This window comes from Manacus candei, unplaced genomic scaffold (genome assembly GCF_025592945.1).
Source record: "Manacus candei isolate 608988 ecotype Guabito, Panama unplaced genomic scaffold, ASM2559294v1 h1tg000028l, whole genome shotgun sequence".
NCBI lineage: Eukaryota > Metazoa > Chordata > Aves > Passeriformes > Pipridae > Manacus > Manacus candei.
In genome coordinates, this window is record NW_026138076.1 from 35,886,038 (window position 1) to 35,903,078 (window position 17,041).

General features: G+C 39.5%; 1 protein-coding gene across 3 annotated transcripts in view; it reads right to left on the reverse strand.

Annotated features, from left to right (window-relative positions):
* LOC127472097 (melanopsin-like) overlaps positions 1-17,041 on the reverse strand; it is a 50,780-nt gene that overhangs the window by 17,495 nt on the left and 16,244 nt on the right. For all 3 annotated transcript variants that reach the window (XR_007904868.1, XM_051789781.1, XM_051789780.1), the window contains exons 6-9: positions 6,576-6,718; positions 4,167-4,300; positions 2,467-2,670; positions 1,866-2,037 (exon numbers count right to left, since the gene is read on the reverse strand). Coding sequence is in view for 2 of the 3 variants with exons in the window: in XM_051789781.1 (XP_051645741.1) it covers positions 1,866-2,037; positions 2,467-2,670; positions 4,167-4,300; positions 6,576-6,709 (644 nt within the window). In the remaining variant the exon portion in view is untranslated. The remainder of the gene's footprint in view (positions 1-1,865; positions 2,038-2,466; positions 2,671-4,166; positions 4,301-6,575; positions 6,719-17,041) is intronic.

The window sequence follows — 17,041 nt, forward strand, 5'->3', positions numbered from 1 at the left end:
CTCAGAGGTGGAGGAAGCAAAGGCATAGTTGGATGGAAAAATCAAGCCTTACATCTTTTCCTTTTCAAGGGAAGAACAGCTTGCAGAAAATCAAGTTCACAAGGTAACACGTGCTGGGATACCCTGACGACTCTGCAAACCTTGTCCCAAACACTTAGGAGGACATTCTTACTTACCTGCAAATTTATTCACTGGAGAAGAGTATTTTCAGGGGGAAGTACAACATGCAGTCTTACCATTTTTGCTGAAAAACATCGAATCAAATTCTCTTCTCACACCAAACGCTCCATTTTTATTTTAAAAAAGTTTTGTGTGGTTAAGTATTTTATATTGCTTAGCATAGAAATAACAATTTTTACATATCAGTGTTGGTAAATGGAGATATATTTCAGGCTGAAGACATTAATTACCAGCCAGCAGGGTAACAAACTTCTTCCTGTTGCACTGTGAACATAGAATAGAATCATGGAATGGTTTGGGTTGGAATGGACCTTAAAGGTCATCTAGTTCCAATCCCCCTGCTGTGGGCAGGGACACCTTTCATTACACCAGTTTGCTCAAAGCTCCATCCAGGCCGGACTTAAACTCTCCCAGGGATGGGGCAGCCACAGCTTCTCTGGGCAACCTGTTCCAGTGCCTCACTACCCTCACACTCAAGACTTTTTCCTAATACCTAATCTTAATCTACTCTCTCTCAGCTTGAAGCCATTCCCCCCTGTCCTGTCACTACACATTCTTGTAAAAATTCCCTGTCCAACTTTCCTGTACACTCCCTTCAGGTACTGGAAGACCATGATTAGGTCACCCCTAAGCCTTCTCATTTCCAGACTGAACAAACCCAGTTCTCTCAGCCTTTCCTCATAGGAGAGGTGTTCCACCCCTCTAATCATCTAAACTCATAAAATGAGTTTTCTGTATTTAGTTAGCAAAAGGCACAGAAAAATCTTATGTCCACTGTGCTTCACATGTGTGCAAGACACCATTGTTATAAGGATGCATTCTTTGCTCCCTTGCTTGATGTCAAATATGTGTACACAAAGTGCAAAAAACAAGACAAGGCCAAAACATAGAGTTCAGTAAGAACTTCACTTAAGGCATACAGATAAATGTGCTTGGAAAAACAGAATTTAGCGTTATGTAGCCAAATGATTCAACAAGTGCCTGCAGACAGATGCAGAGAAAAGCCATCAGAGCTGCTGACACTGTGAGCAGCAGGAAGGATTTACAACACCAGCCATGTGCTCATTAGGAGAAAAATAACTGACAGGATGAAGTTACTTTGCAGATCTAACACCCTGTTGATTTTTCATTTCAAATATAGACCAAAATTTTTGTGGAAAAAAAAGTCCTAACAAGCATAGCCAGATATTGTACATGTAGTTGTGATGCTTGAGTGAAGTACAAGGATTTCTGGGATGCCTGCCTTAAATAAAGCTGTCAAAAAATATGAAGACTGTTATGTTTACAGAACAGCTCGAAGGCAGATGATGCCTCCATTGCTACATGTTATTTATTATCCCTTGGGTCTGAAAACTGCTAAAATATACAGGGACAAAGTTTCTTGCAGTGCAAATCTGAAATACAAATAACTCAATCAAATTATCTGATGCACTATTAGTTACCACACTGGAATAAGATTGAAATCACCAGAGACTTCTTTTTCTGCTCCAAAATCCATACATCCATTCCAGATTTTAAATAGGTAAAAAATATTTCTCCTGTTGCAGCTGCTAATGATCTGCCACTACAGTTCCAATTTCAATTCAGATTAATTTTTGATTAAGATATTTCTGCAGTCAAAGAAATTCAGAATATCTTCTAATACAAGAAAAGGGATATGTACTTCTTTCAGCTACATTGCTTACCTGCCAGTACGTCTTATGGCCAGGAACATAGATAAATAGCAAAGGAATATTATTATCAGGGGTATAAAAAACACACAGCAGCATAAAATCATGGTGTAACTTCTGTTTGCAGGGGAGTAGGTTACATAGTCCCATGTACAGGATATCATCAAGCCTTCAGGCACATAGGAACCTGTGGAATACATGGAATACATTATTCGCACATACACCCAAAGTTAGCACAGTTGCTGATCCAACAACTAAGCCCTTAAAATAAAGCCTGTACTGTATCCATAGCCTTCAAGAGCTATGCTGGCCATGTTATATGTGTGGTCTGAGAATGTGAGTGTGCACATGGAGAGGAGGTTCTGACTGCCAGACTCAGATGCACACCTAATACTCCACCTGCAATTTGTTCTGCTTGAATACAGCCTGGGGGTAGGGGGGAAGAGGGTATCTGCAGTGCAGCAGGTGTCGATGTCTGGTACGACAACAAACCATCAGGCAGTGGCTAGGCATCGACCAAGAACTTGTGAGAAAACTCTTTTTTTTATATATCCCAAGCAAGACTAAGGCAGACCACACAGGAAACGCTAGAGGAGAGAGAGAGCAGACAACATACTCCACCCGAAGAGTGGAGCCAGGCTCCATCCTAGCGAGTAGAGCCACACGACGGCGATGACCTGTATGGTGCGTTTCTTTGAAGTCCACTGTATGGATTGCAGGGGCTTAGTGATCACAAGGTAGCGGTCAATAGAAATAGCCAACAAAGTCATCATTGAGGTTATTCCGAAGAGTGCGCCACAGAAAGCATACAAGTCACAGCCTGAAGCAGAAAATGGCAATGTCAGGGATTTTCTTGAAAAGACACACGTTTTCTCTCAGAGCCCGTCGTAATAAACCTCCCATTTTTTTTCTGGTTCAGGACTCCTCTCTCATTAGAAGAATTTCTTAGCCTCACAATTTCATAGTTATTGTTTATTAGAAAAACACAAATGTAAATAAAATACAAATATATGTTTTTAAAAGGTCCTACTCCACTGCAGGCTGCAACTGGGAACCTTTTGTCAATGGAAAACTGCCTCAAAGAAAATCCAATCTAATTAAAGTTATACTTTCCTGGACTGCTGCCCAATATATTGATCTTAACAGGCTGCAGCAGACATCTGTCTGCCAATGACCAATGAGTGTTTCAAAAAATTACTTTAGTTAATGTGGCTTAAAAATACAGAAGTGGTTTAAATTTGATGACTAAAACAGCTGTAAAACAGCTCCAACTCCCATTTTTAATGGCAGTGCTTTTTAAAAGAACCAATATTTTTTACATGACAGAGATTTTTTTTACCTCTCTACATTCAGGCATTGCACTACCAGATGAAACTTGTAGAGTTACACTGTCCAGAATTTAGTTCAGAAACCTGTGTCAAAAGATCATCCATTTTTTGAAATGTTGCATTGCCCCATGTGGTTATAGACAAGAGCCCACTAGGAATGGCGGGCAGTCAAAATACCCGATTCAACCTTAAAATAGACTTCTAAAGTCTTTATAAGTAACCTGCAACTAAGGACGAAATCCCACTCAATCCAAATCAATTGCTTCATTGTGTCAGCTTTGTGTCAGCACAATAATTTACACTGATTTTATCTAAGGGGATGAGCAAAACTAAAATCGAACTAAAGCAGAGTCCCTTCTGGAGTCCCTTCTGTGCTGCTAAAAAGTACATGGTTTCCTGGCTTGCTCCACTGTTATACAACCACTACTTTGTGTAAGTTTTCACCCAACGATGTGTTGAGCAGCATCAATCAGAGTATCAAGCCTTCTGAGGTTCTTGCTGTACTCACATTTCAGCTATAATTTGAGCATTCATCACCTTTTCCTTCTTGCAGTTGGCATGAAAGGAGCCTAAATTTGCAGAGTCCTCAACTGAGTATCATTATTTATATCTTTTAATTAAATATGAGATTCCTAGAAGCATGCTAATGGATATCAACATACATTTCTAAATAAAAGGAGTAACTACACCTTAAACTAATACAAAAAATACTATTTACAACTTATTAAAACTTTTCTACCTACTTTCTCCCTTACAAGCTAAAGGGTAATACAATTACATGTTGATGTTGACTCCTTCCTTTCCAAAATATGTAAGATAAAAGAATCAAGCCTATAATACAAAACATGCTGACTGATGATGTCAAGAACTGGGCTTGTAACTCGAGATTTGTGCTGCTGTCTCCACAGCACAAGCAAAGATTGTTATGGCAAAAACAGGCTGAAGACAGCATAGAGCTGGTGAGGTACGAATTAGTGATGAAAAGTACCTATATCTCCAAGTATCCATTTTCTGTGCAGGCTGTTGACAAAGCACATGGGTGCCTGAGAAGCCGACATCAGGAAGTCACTCACAGCTAAATTCATTATAAAGTAGTTTTGGGGTGTCCTCAGCTTCTTGTTGCTTAAAAACATGAGAAATACATGATTTTAAACAGACAAAGTGAAAAGTTAACTTTATAGCTTTGCTTACTAGCATAAACAAATACTGTCCAGGTTGGAATCAATGGTTACTTATAGTGAATCAATTGCTAATCATCAGTCAGCTACTACAGCCTCAGCTGCAGTCATTTCAAACTTATGAACTTATGACTGACAAGAGCAGGAGGGTTAAAATGGATTGTTTCCTCTTCAAACTGAGAAGAGTTTCAGCTGTATTGACAAATATGGATTTGTTCTGGAATAGAGCAGTTCCTTAGGGGTGCTGTAATATTGATTGTGTCTTGCACTGCACATGACCAGGATCTGAAGCAGGTTACTGAGCCAAAGGATCTGCTTTTGGTGATATTTTAAAAGATGCTGACCTGAAGAGTTGGCACATTACCACTAACTAAATGACCTTTTGCAAAGTGCTACCACACAAGCAGAGCATGCACTGAGATTTGGAAAAAGTACTTTTGCTAATATACATCTCATAAGAGGGAATGAAAGCTCTCAGCTGCAGATGAACAGGCAATATTAAATGCCACAACAAGGAGTGTGAAAGCAACAGACAGTCTGCAAGCAAAGCTTATCCAAAGAAAACAAACATCACTTCCAGTTCTTTTCCCAACATCTCACCACCTCATGCAGTCTCACTTTCTAGGGATATCTGGAGTAAAAACCTTCTTGGAAAGTTTCAGTGGGTATTCGGGATTACCCTTAGCTCTGTTTGAGAGGAATAAAGATACTGGTAACAAGATAAAGAACCTCTCACTTGTACTTGTTTGGTTGAATATGTTGTTGTTGCTCTAATTAAATATTGTGTCCAACTAGGAAAGTTAAATTAATTCATGAGTTCAGCTCACCCAAATCCTCAACTGCCACTTTTGAGGGGATATAATGAGAAGGTGTAACATTGAACTAGTAGTCCCCCAGTGTGAATCGCTGTATTGGCTGTATCATGGAGTTAAAGGCTTTGATACCTGGAGTTTGAATTCAGCGCTTTTGCGAGTGTTAGGTATGTATAATACAAAAAGGGGTGACTTGGCATGCTCTGTGAGACACAGGGAGGAGGCAGAATTTTATAAATAATTTTGTTCTTGCAACCTTCAATAGTTTGAAATAATTCTTTCTTTTCCTCAAAATGTCTCCTTCAGTGTAAGAAGGTGAACAACTGAGGGCTTTCTGATGTGCTTTGCAATAGCAGTATTTGCAGCTAACATGAATTTCTTTCCTCATGATGATAAACAAATACTGAAAAAGAAAGTGAGAAAGCCATCTCAATGCTATCAGATTCTTGGGTCTAATAACTGCCAGCAACTGGGTGAGAGAGGCTGCAGAGTTCACACCTTCCCAGGTGCTCAACTGCCAGTGCATATTTTCCTACTTTGAAAATTTAATGCTTTTTTTTACACCAGCTAAACACACAAATTTCAAGAAAAACGCAGAGTTTGTGCTGCATTTAAAAAATCATGAAGGTATCCACAGTTGCAGGGAATTAATTTTCTCCATTAAGTCATATTAGAAGCCAGTTATTCAAAATAACTAATTTATTTGTCTTTCAGAATAGGAAACTAACACTTGGTTCATAACCCCACCAGTGTCTCTAGCATTACAGGGCCCCTCTACATCAACATGCATAATGACAGCAAGCAGTGAACGAGGAGGATTTTGAAATTCATCATCACATTGTGGGACAGAGGGTAGCTATTTTTTTTCCATGAGATTTTTGCAGTTACTAGCTGCAGTAACTTTGGTTGTCTGTTACTCTGCCAAGAGAGCACACAGACTGACAGAAATCCTATGATCTGCCTGAAGCAGGGAATACACTGGTGGCATGAGCTCATTTCATGTAGCACATTGATTCTTTGGTCCTTCCAGGACATCTGGGCTGCTGGGAGGAATGTCAGTGTTTGTCAAGTATTTCTGCAAATACTACAGGGTAAGTGTCTGCAACAGAGAGACTGTGATTTCTATCATCAAAAGTGCTGAACTGTTCTTTAAACTTTCAATTGGTTCTGTTTATAGAACAAGGTATTTACTTTCTCATTTTCTTTGATTCCTTAAAACATGAGGAATTCACACTAAGGTTATCAGTGATGCATGTGTATGTGTGTCTGTGTGTGTGTAGGGTTGCCTTCCTCTTGTTCCCCTTCCCCATTTGTTTACATCAGCCTCTGCTTGAAGATTTAAACCAAGAAATCTGCACGCATGAACCTCAAGAGCAGTCAGGTTAAACACGAGAGGAATTTTTGTACCTGTAAAATGCGTAGAGAACTAGGAGGTTTCCGATGATGCCAATGGAGCCGATAATGAGAACACAAGTTCCTACAGTGTAAAGAACATGGGCAGGGATCTCTGTCTTGGTCACAGTATGTGGCTGGGTACTCATGTTCAAACCCTAGATGGAAAACAGAGGAAAGGGAAAGCTTAGCCCATTTGGGACGCTTATTTCAGGGAACACATGCTCAGCCTGTTGAAGTAAGGCAGAGCATTTGCTTCCATGGTTCATGCAAATCGAATACGCACCTCTGAGTTCTTTTCAGATGCCCTGTAATCAAGTTTCCTCAAGTAACTTCTATTACTTTGACAGTAGATATTTATCTTAAGAAAAGAGCAACAGGGAAAACAGACTGGAAAAGACAACTAAGGAAATTATGATGATGATATGAAAAAGACTTGCTCTGGGTAACTGCCTCACTTTGGGGCACAGAGCTAGCTGACAACACAAACTGACAGCAAGGAATAACCTATCACACTTTGGCTTTATTAGGAGCAATGATATAAAATCCCACACTTACAAACATTAAATTTCCTGGGTCTTCCCAGGCTCACTATCCACTAACAGTGCTGCAACACCTAAGAATTCCCCATGCAAAAGTTCAGAGATGAGAGGTAAAATGGTAGCAGTAACATTGCCTATGCAAGAACAAATACATTAAATAGTCTTGACACCTCTTTCACTGCCTGTATCTCCAGCACATGAATAAACTCTACGCATTTTTTTTTAAAAATCAAATTCATATTTATCACTGGCTAAATTCAGCAGCAAGGCAGCCTACAGCTAATGCACTCAGCTCTCATTAGTATTATCAACGAGAAGAGTCAGAATTGCCTCATGGAGATTCTTATTTACCAAGTCAAAAGCAGCTAAGCCTTACACTTGTGGTCAGATCTGGATGGCCTGGTCAAAGATGTGGCACCTTGTCAAAGCAAGGGACCTGCTTCGCTTCACCACATTTCACCACTGTGTAGCACAGCAACATACCATGTGTGGGATAAGCCTGATTTTGGCCTCTGAGAGAACAGCTGGGTGACAGAACAGGTTCAAGATGATAACTACTGTCCCCCTGGTAATATTTAAGCATCCATTTTCAAAATTATGAGAACAGCCTTTTTTTTCCCCCCGTTGCTAGCTCCTAATCTTCCATACTGCTGCTTCTCTTTTCTGCCTTCTATTCCTCACTCATCTATGAAGTGCACACACTCCAGCTCCCTGCTTGTACAACAGTCTTAGCTGTGGGGATTATCTCCTCAACTCTGTGACCCCCTGGGGCACTCCCTGGGGTGGTTGCATTAGGCAATAGAGGGGGCATGGCGAAATGCATTGCACCCCCTGAGTATCCACAAAGCAACAGGTCTGGGGCAGAAATCCTGACAGCAAAGCTCCCAGGACTGAAGTGATGTAGTAAATGGTACAAAAGCTATGGCTCCAAAGCGGAAAGCTACTTTCAAACCTTCTCAGTTGTCTGACATGATAGGATGTCTACCCATGATAGGATGGCTACTGCCAACATGGCACTTCACCAGATATCTCACTGCTGTAAAAGTAGAAAGAAATGGAGGAGAGCATCTACTGGTGCTGGCTGCACTAGGGATCTGTGACTGTTATTTCCAGTGGTTAGATAGCAATAAAAAATGTCACGGTGAGTAGCATTTACCCTTGAAAAAGGTGTGAGAGGTAGTGTAAGAGCAGGCAGTGCATGGCGAGATGGCACAGTGAGGAACACAGTGTGGCTGTTTGGCGGCACCAGACAGAGCCAGCCCCACACTTTCAGAGCAGGGCACCAGACAGAGCCAGCCCCATGCTTTCAGAGCATGCAAATTAACCACGCTAAACTCCTTTCCTCTTCTCTCAAACCCAATCTTCTTAGCAGCATGTGTGTGCTAAATCGTAACCCTGCCTCATTACTGGTAATGCATACCGAAGAGGCTAAACTGGGGAAAAGGGAAAAGGATCCTTTTTTTGCTTCCTTTCCAGCTTATCTGTTAGGATTTGCCCCTATATAGAGGTTTATTATATAGAGAAATATTATATAAATGTAATTCAGGACAAGTAGTACATGCCTGTCATATGCATGATACTTTGCTTCAACATATGGGAACTCACTGTTGCAGAAACTCATTTGAGAAATGGACTATGAATTTCACACCCAACGGTGTCTTGCCTTATCTCTCCGATGAAGAGAAGCTGACTTGGATATTTTGGCCTCGTGTATTCATTTACGGGTGGTGAACTGTGTCAAAAGCTGAAAAATGTCTCATATGACACATTTGTAAACGCAGCTTACAGTTTGCTGGCAATATTAGATGAAATATATTGATGCTTACAGAGTGGAATTTGGAAGGCAATAAATACCAGGGATTACACAGAGCCTTCAATCTCAGTGAGAAGCTAAAGTGAGGGATGTTTAGATTACACAGGCTTTGGATCTTGCCTTCAGGGGAGTCCATAAAATACCACGGCCACTTTTGCTGCAATGGTAATAGCAGTAAGAATAAGTTTCACATCTGAATGGAAAGACAGCAACTCATTCACTCTGTCAGTGATACCCCAATACCGGAGGATGTGGCAGGCATCCAGCTGTTTGAAATGTGGCAAGATGATAAAGACCAAAAACCATTTTTAATGGTAACTGGAATCTGGGAAGACAAACGTGCATATCTATGTGTGTATATATTTCAATACAAAACCTCAACTTTGATACAAAATAATTTCATTAAACTAGTGGAAATTTTCTAAATAAAACTGGCTAAATTAGTACAAATACCTGTAGGTAATCAAGGAGAATTTACACCTCATTTTACTCACATAATGTATTTCACCAATTTGGTATAATTTCACAATAGAAAACTTTTAGAATAAAGATTTAAATACACTTAAGGTTGATAATTTAAAACCGAGTCTGGTGAAAAAATGCTGCTTTTCTAATATAGACCCATTCTCAACACAGAATAACACACAGCTGGAGACAAGTAGCAGTATCATTGAGTCTTTAGACTATTCACTAAATTTAAGTTTTTTCTATTTTCCTACAATGTCACCTCTGAAAAGGTAGCTTTTTGGCAATTTTAATTAACAAGCTGTATGCTTGCTAATGTAAATATTTTACTGTATGGAGGTGAGGACTAGAAATATGAAAAAGAAATTCCAAGCTTGGTGACGAGCTCTAATGAGAAGCTGGTTTTTGTAGATATTCTTAAAAGCTGCTACTACCTTATGCATTTTTTTTGTTTGTTTTTAGTTTCTCACAAGTAATAAAAATAAAATTAAGTTATAGGAGAATATTCCAAGTTGCTATGAGTCTTTTCAAGCCAGGAAAACCCAAATAACTATTACAAGTCTTTCCACGTAACTTGAAAAGCAGGAGAGCTGGTAAGTACAGCAGGTTGCATTCAAGACACTCATGAGTCTTACTGGGTTATGTCTATATCAGCCTCTCTTAGCACCAAAATGATGTATGGTCAATGACAGCTGGCATAACTCAGTAAAAAAATTAGTTAGTACTAGGGGAAAGGTCCTGTCTTTTAGACTTACCAAAGTACAGATTTTTAATCCATTGCATGCCCCACTGTCTAACTGCTAGAGTACACAGTGCAGTTATTCTTTGACTTTATACTTTAGATTAGTCATTTTCATTTTAGTAACAGCAAATTTAGACCCCTTGAGAATGTAACTGAAAAATTTAAAAAGTTGAAGAACATGCTGGGAGATGGTCCCTCAGCTTCAGCTGTTTCACAGTGCCATGGTAACGCACAGCTGACACCAATTGTGTCAATCTCAACCAATTATGTTTATGGGTGCTCAGTATCAATGCAGCCATGTAAAGCAGAATGAAAAGCTTGTTCTGTATAAGCCACTGTCTTGCCCCTTCTCTTTAATGATGATAATGAAGGCATTACATTTTATTCAATGAATATATTGAATATTTAACAGGTGAAGTCAGTTTTAAAGGGCTCATGTGAGATATGTTACCTTTCCATTTTTCCCCCAGACTGGCTTTGCTGCCCTCCATTTGTGGTCCTGGGACAGAAACCCGAGCACTCTGCTGAAGATACATCCATTTCCTAAGTGAAGATTTTAAGGGCACCATCCAGAATGACCTGACTCTTTAACTCAAAAATGCAAAAGTAAACAAGCAGCCCATGAAGATGCCAGTAATTGCAGCAGGGCCAGCTTCTGGCATACTTGCTGACCCTGTGCTCGCTTTGTTTGACTCTTTCTGAATTAATGCTACAATCACTTGCATTTTGACTCTATGAGATGTTGGACCTGACAACTCTCATAAAACATGATGTGGCCTTACCCTTATACACCAAGTGACTACAATATCAAAATGTTGTCACCTATGAGGCTGCTTGGAGGGCCTTCCTGGCAGGGTAACTATCAGATCTGCAGGCAAATGGAGGATAAAAAAAATTAACAGTTGTCCCTTAACTGTCTGGCAAAGGAAGCAGGCATCAGATATAAAAATAAACTCGGTCTATTTCTCCCAAAATAAAATGGAAAACTTGACAGATGAGGAAAATTATTCTATGAAAGCTTTTGTAACTTGATGTTGAGCGCTAAAACGATGTCCAAATAATTAGAAACACCTGTTTCTACTTTCCAGCTGGAAAGATTAATAAAGGCTGCAATGCAGAAAACAAAACATTGTCATTAAAAAAGGAGGGCAAGGGCAGGTCCCCTTCAATGCGTAGGGGTAGAAAATAATGGACTGAATTTAGAAATAGTTGTATGATGTGCATTAGGTGGATGTAAGATTATCTAAAGCTTTATTTATGCTCTGATTTTGCTCATGGGTGCAAGCTCATCTTGTGGAAATGATTTACACTGAAATGAGCTTAAGCAAGGGCTTGCTTACATGGGGGATTAATGTGCACTAACAAGGGAATGAATCAACAACATAGCCTCTCTGTGTTGAATTGCTATGTGGATTCTCAGTGTAGAAGTGTACAGAAAACTTGTCTATACAGTTACACCTACAAATTTTAAAGAAAAACAGTAAATAATACTTAGGCATGACGAGATAGGAGCAATCTATGTGTGCTAGCTACCAGACAGTACTTGCCAAGTTCCTTGTAATTTCACTCATAGTCCATATAAGGGGTAATTTCAGTATGAAGCACCACCTGGTTTGAAATTGCAACAAAATTTGGGAATTAATTAATATCTTGTACATATGAGTATCTTGTACATAGGAACTCCTGAAGCAGCAAACAGAAGGTTGTTGCTACGTGGTGACTATAGTAGAACTAGTGATCATCGGATATTTTTCAAACTATGATGCATTTTAAAATGAAGACTTGTGGAAAATATTCTTAATACATTTGGGTATTAAAAAACCCCCAAACCAAATCAAAACAACAGCTATTCATGTTCCAGTTAACAGTACTGCCTTTCAACACCATACAGTAAGTTCAGATTAATTCAGTCCTCAGAAAGTCAAGTTAAACCGCGATCATCCACATGTGGAAATGTTACTTTTCTTGTCAGTCTCCAGGTGACAGCCTTCTTCCACAGCTCGTTCCAATCAGTTCACATGCCAAAGCAAGGAGCACTCAAACACGTATTTATAGCGTGCATTTAATCAAAATGAAAATTGGTTTAGCCAACAGACCTGTGAATTCAATGCAGTACATCCAAAAGCGACAAAGGGGCACGGAAGCTGCCAGTGCTGTGTGCAACAGGACAAACAGCAAAGCCAGATGGATACCAAAGTCAGACATTTGCTCCAGACCCAGGCAGGTGTTCATCCAGGTTGAGATCATAAGTTTGTGCAAAAACCTTGAGAATTTTTTTCTACAATAAAATATGTATCTAGTTAATTCCATTCCAGCAATTTGCTTCTGGGCTGTTACTGAAATGAACAGCCAGTTGAAGAAAAAAATTAATATTTGATTTCAACACTGATTTGAGGTATGTATGCTTAAGACCTCATGTTCAGCACTGCCTCTGCTTTGACGAGATGCTTTCTTTCAGGCCCTTGATATCTGTGTTTAAACTTCTCACAAGCAATCTAATGACACATGGCTGGGGATGGTAGAAAAACCTCAAAAATACCCCAAAGAGAAAACCATCAAAATCTGATCAAGTTCTCAAGAATAAGCCAGATGGATACTCAACAAAGTAGGCATACTCAGATGTCTACATATTCAGACAATTGAGTCAGTGTAAGCAAGGGATATTAATAACTCATATAATTTATAATTAATAAAATATATTAAAATCACACACCTGAAAATCATACAGCAATCAGAAACAAACAATAAAAGTGAAAGTAATTTAAGTTTTAATATCAGTCTGCTAGTTATAAAGCTGTCTAAGTCATATTTTCATCTCTGGAGACTTACATTATAAGAACCTTAAAATGTAAAGTCTATTCAGGAAAGCACAGAGACATTGCTTTCTATGTACATCTTCAGCCACACCACTGAAATCAGTGATAAAAGACACATTTGCTTCTCAGAGTACAAAAAAACAAAAAATACCCCCAAGAACAAATATCAGCCCAGCTGAAAACAACCTGGCTCATGCTCCAGCTTGAGCACTATCTGCATGGCCTGGATAGGGGTTAGCAAACATGACACCTAACTCAAAGTTCTACAACTTATTCTACACAGTGTGCCTGCACAACGCAGCCTTGGGAGGAACACTGTGTTACTCGCTGCCTTGTTTTTTGTGGGGAAGCACTGGCAACTAACTAGTACACTTTTTTTTTCCCCCTTCCTGAATCCAAGTTACTATAATCAAACCTTGAGGCACTGGACTTTAATTTCAAGACCTGAAAATTTTAAGGCAAGACACCAAAGGCATGTTTGCCGAGAGCATTTCTTTTTCAATACTAGTTGTTCTTGCATAATCCAGACAAGGTAGTACTAACCAGGTCTTCACAACATTTTCCTCTACAGAAATTTTATGTTCTATTTAAACATATCCAGTTCTAGCCCAAGATCTAAAAGAACCAAATTCAACCATGACTGAAGAATTTTTGAAAAACAAGCAAATAGAGACCCACTACCAGAAGCTGTTAATACTCAGTTGAGGGCTCAGTGCAACTTTCCCTTATTATCTCTCACAGGCTTGCATGCCAGCACAGACAGTTCCTTAATGTGACCCCTGAGACACTCACCATATTGTCCCCTTGGCCATAAACACCATCAAATTTATCTGGTGCTATGTCCAAGTGCACCTCAAATTACAACACCAGCTATGCACGCTTAGGCAGGCAGCACTCTGAACACATCTAATCAATGCTGACACTGCATCAAAATTAGCCAGACTATCACAGTCCAGTGCATATTTGTTTGGCCATGAGGGAACAGACGACTGTTAGCACAGTGCAACAACAAAGCAGTATGCAGAAATCTTAAGAGATATATTTTTAGAGCCTTAGAGCTTGTTAGAGGAAAACATGGGTGGTCAAAACATGATATAGTGGTTAATTCCTTCAATGTAATAAATTCATAGGTTATTTTTCTCCCTCTGAGGATTCTACTGCTAACTGCAGTTCTTTAATAGTCACATGAAGTTCACCTAAAAAAAGAAATACTGTTATTCTATGTTTGCTACTCGGTGGCAAAGGTGTTTTGAACTCACTAGCACTGTAACCCTCGGGGATAACATGGGCTCTTCACCTGAGCTGCTCTCCCTTCTCCACCTCATTTGAGCTCCTGTAGCTCATCATGGTCTGTTTTACTCACCCCAGGGTGCCAGACTACCACTGCTCCCATTTCACCAGCCACAGATTCCTCCGACAAGGATGCTCCCGCTCCAGCCTGCCCACCACAAAAGCCATTTCATCAGCTGCCACTGTTTGCTGACAACACAGTGTCACAGCATCCATCACCTGCCCAGATCAAACCCTCTCCCACTCCATCAGCCCCAGGCTTCAGGATGAGCAGCAGTGAACTCAGCTGCCGGGTGATGCTCACATGTTACTGGATTTAACAGAGGCACTGGAAGAAATGTCTCTGTCCACAGATGTTGGCAACACAATTTGAAATTCTCATCTCTGTCAGTGGTTTCTGATCTCTGCTCTGAGCTTTCAAAGAACTTGAACATATATTCTGGCTTCTAGACAACTAGACTTTTATATTTTATTAAAAAAAAATTCTTCCTTACTGTTGATAGCTGAAAGCAAATCCTTCACCAGCCACCTCTAGCTTTATGCACCTCATCTAGATGTGAGTAGTCTTTTCATTCCACTGTTCAGCTTCTCGGGGATACCTACTCACCTGCTGCAGAAGATCTGTGGATCTGTGGAAATTGCTCTGAGAAGAGGGCCCTGCATTTTAAACACATACCATGAAAACATGTGCTTATTTTAAGGACTGTGAAAGAAACCCCTATCAGCTGACATTAGCTTTTCAAAGGGTGATTACAAAACGAAAACACACCTCAGTAAATCAGTTAAGGCAAGATGTTAGTAACTTATACTAATCCTATATAATCTTTCTACTGCTACTTTTTAAAAATACGTATAGCTAATAATTTTCATCAATGTAGTAATTTTGTTCCTGCTGGATTCCCTGCTCTATATGTATTCTGTCAGCTGTGAAGAAGTGTGGTGAATGATGAAGGAAGCACAAATGATAATAGTAGAATTACACTTCCCTCTCTAACTACATTACAAGAAAGTTTGTTTACAATTTTTACTAGCTGAGCATAAAGAACTGCAGATTTAGCAAAGAATCCAACTCGCTCTATACATTTCACTATTTACAAACAAACTGATTTTTCTTCTGCAGGAAATATTCTTAACTGAAGGCCTGAAACTGGAGACATTCTTAACTAGGGTAATTTCCATATTTCAACAAGAAATTTTGCTCATGGATGATAGGGTGGGGGTGAAGGGCAATCAAACTTCTTGATGCCGTTTGCTTCATTCCATCATGTACATTTGGGAACAGGAAAACTGCTAGAAGTAGTCAGATCAGAGGCCCACCATGTCCTGTGTCTTACACCCGATAGTATCTGGTAACAGAAGCTTTTAGGGGAAGAACATGGGGAATACAGCAAGGGAGCATTCTCAATCTGCCAACTTCAAGTAAAGTTTTTATATTAGTATAAATGCTGTAGCATTTAGTTTCTGCTTAGATCAAAGAAATGTCTGATCACTCTAAACTGAGGTTTATTCCATGTAATATCTGTTTGCTTCTGTTTAATATTCCTCTGTTCATGGAAGTGGGGATGTGCAGAAGGCAGAGGTAGACTCTTTCTGGAGGTGCACAGGGAATGAACAGAGGTAACACATGCAACTTGCAGCAGGCAAAGTGTTCAGTGAAATTCTGAAGCACAGAAACAGGGACCCAGAAGGGCTGCATTATCTCCATTCATAGAGCATTTCAAAATGTTGAAGTTAGCCCTGCTTGGAGCAGGTGATGGGACTTGACAACCACCATTCCAACCTAAAATATTCCATAATACCAGTAATAAAACCTCCAAAACATACAGTTAAAAAATAAAGGTTTAAGTCATAAGTGAAATGAAATATTATTTCAGTTCCTTGAGGACTGGTATCCTGTCTCAGTAAACTGAAAACCTTCCTACCTACCTTATTTTACTTTCAAAAGGAACTGGGATGACATCCAGAGCCAAGTGAACCTAAGTATGTGTTTTACACCCACAGACTCTAGACTAATTTCAATTGATAATCTCTATAGAGACCATATTTCCTGGATAGGAAGGCTGCAGTTAAGTGCTCCTCTTCATTTATAACTCTCTTTCCTACTGTGGCTTTAAATCCTGCATGAATAGAACGATTTCCAGAGGTTTTAGGCACTTCACACCTATTGATTGCACTGGTGGCAAAACACCTACTCTTCTCCTGTGGTGTTGAAAATACTCCCTAGTGTTTATCTGCACTGTTAGGTGCGTAAGCATCATGAAAACTTTGCTTTGAAATATTTTATGAATAATTTTAGAGGATTTAACTGGATCACTGATACAATGTTTAGTCCAACAGCCTAAATTTTAGTCTGACAGATTCCCACTAGACATCCTACATAGTTCAGAATAAAGCACAGGTAATGGAGATAAAGGAGATGACTGGGAAGAGAAAGAAATTGAGTGAAATATATTCAAGATGACCCATCTCTGCAGCAAAAGGCAAGTCTTTATTGCCAAATGAAACCATTTGTCACTAGCACAACTTCCCTTAACTCTCTAAAACAAGAGTAAAACAAATTCTCATCTAGAAAGGAGATCATTGCTTTTCTAGTCACGTGGAGGGTGAAGCACTTACAAATTCCTTGTGGATTTAGCATTGCTAAAGGAACAAAGAGACCAATGTCAAATGAACAAGTGAAACCTGCAGTTCCACTTATCAATAGAATCTATTGCTGTACTGAAGACATTTCAAAGAGTGAAGCAACACTGGCAAACTAATAAGAAACTGCAATATAGGCATAATTAGAGACAAATTACGTCAATCAAAAGACT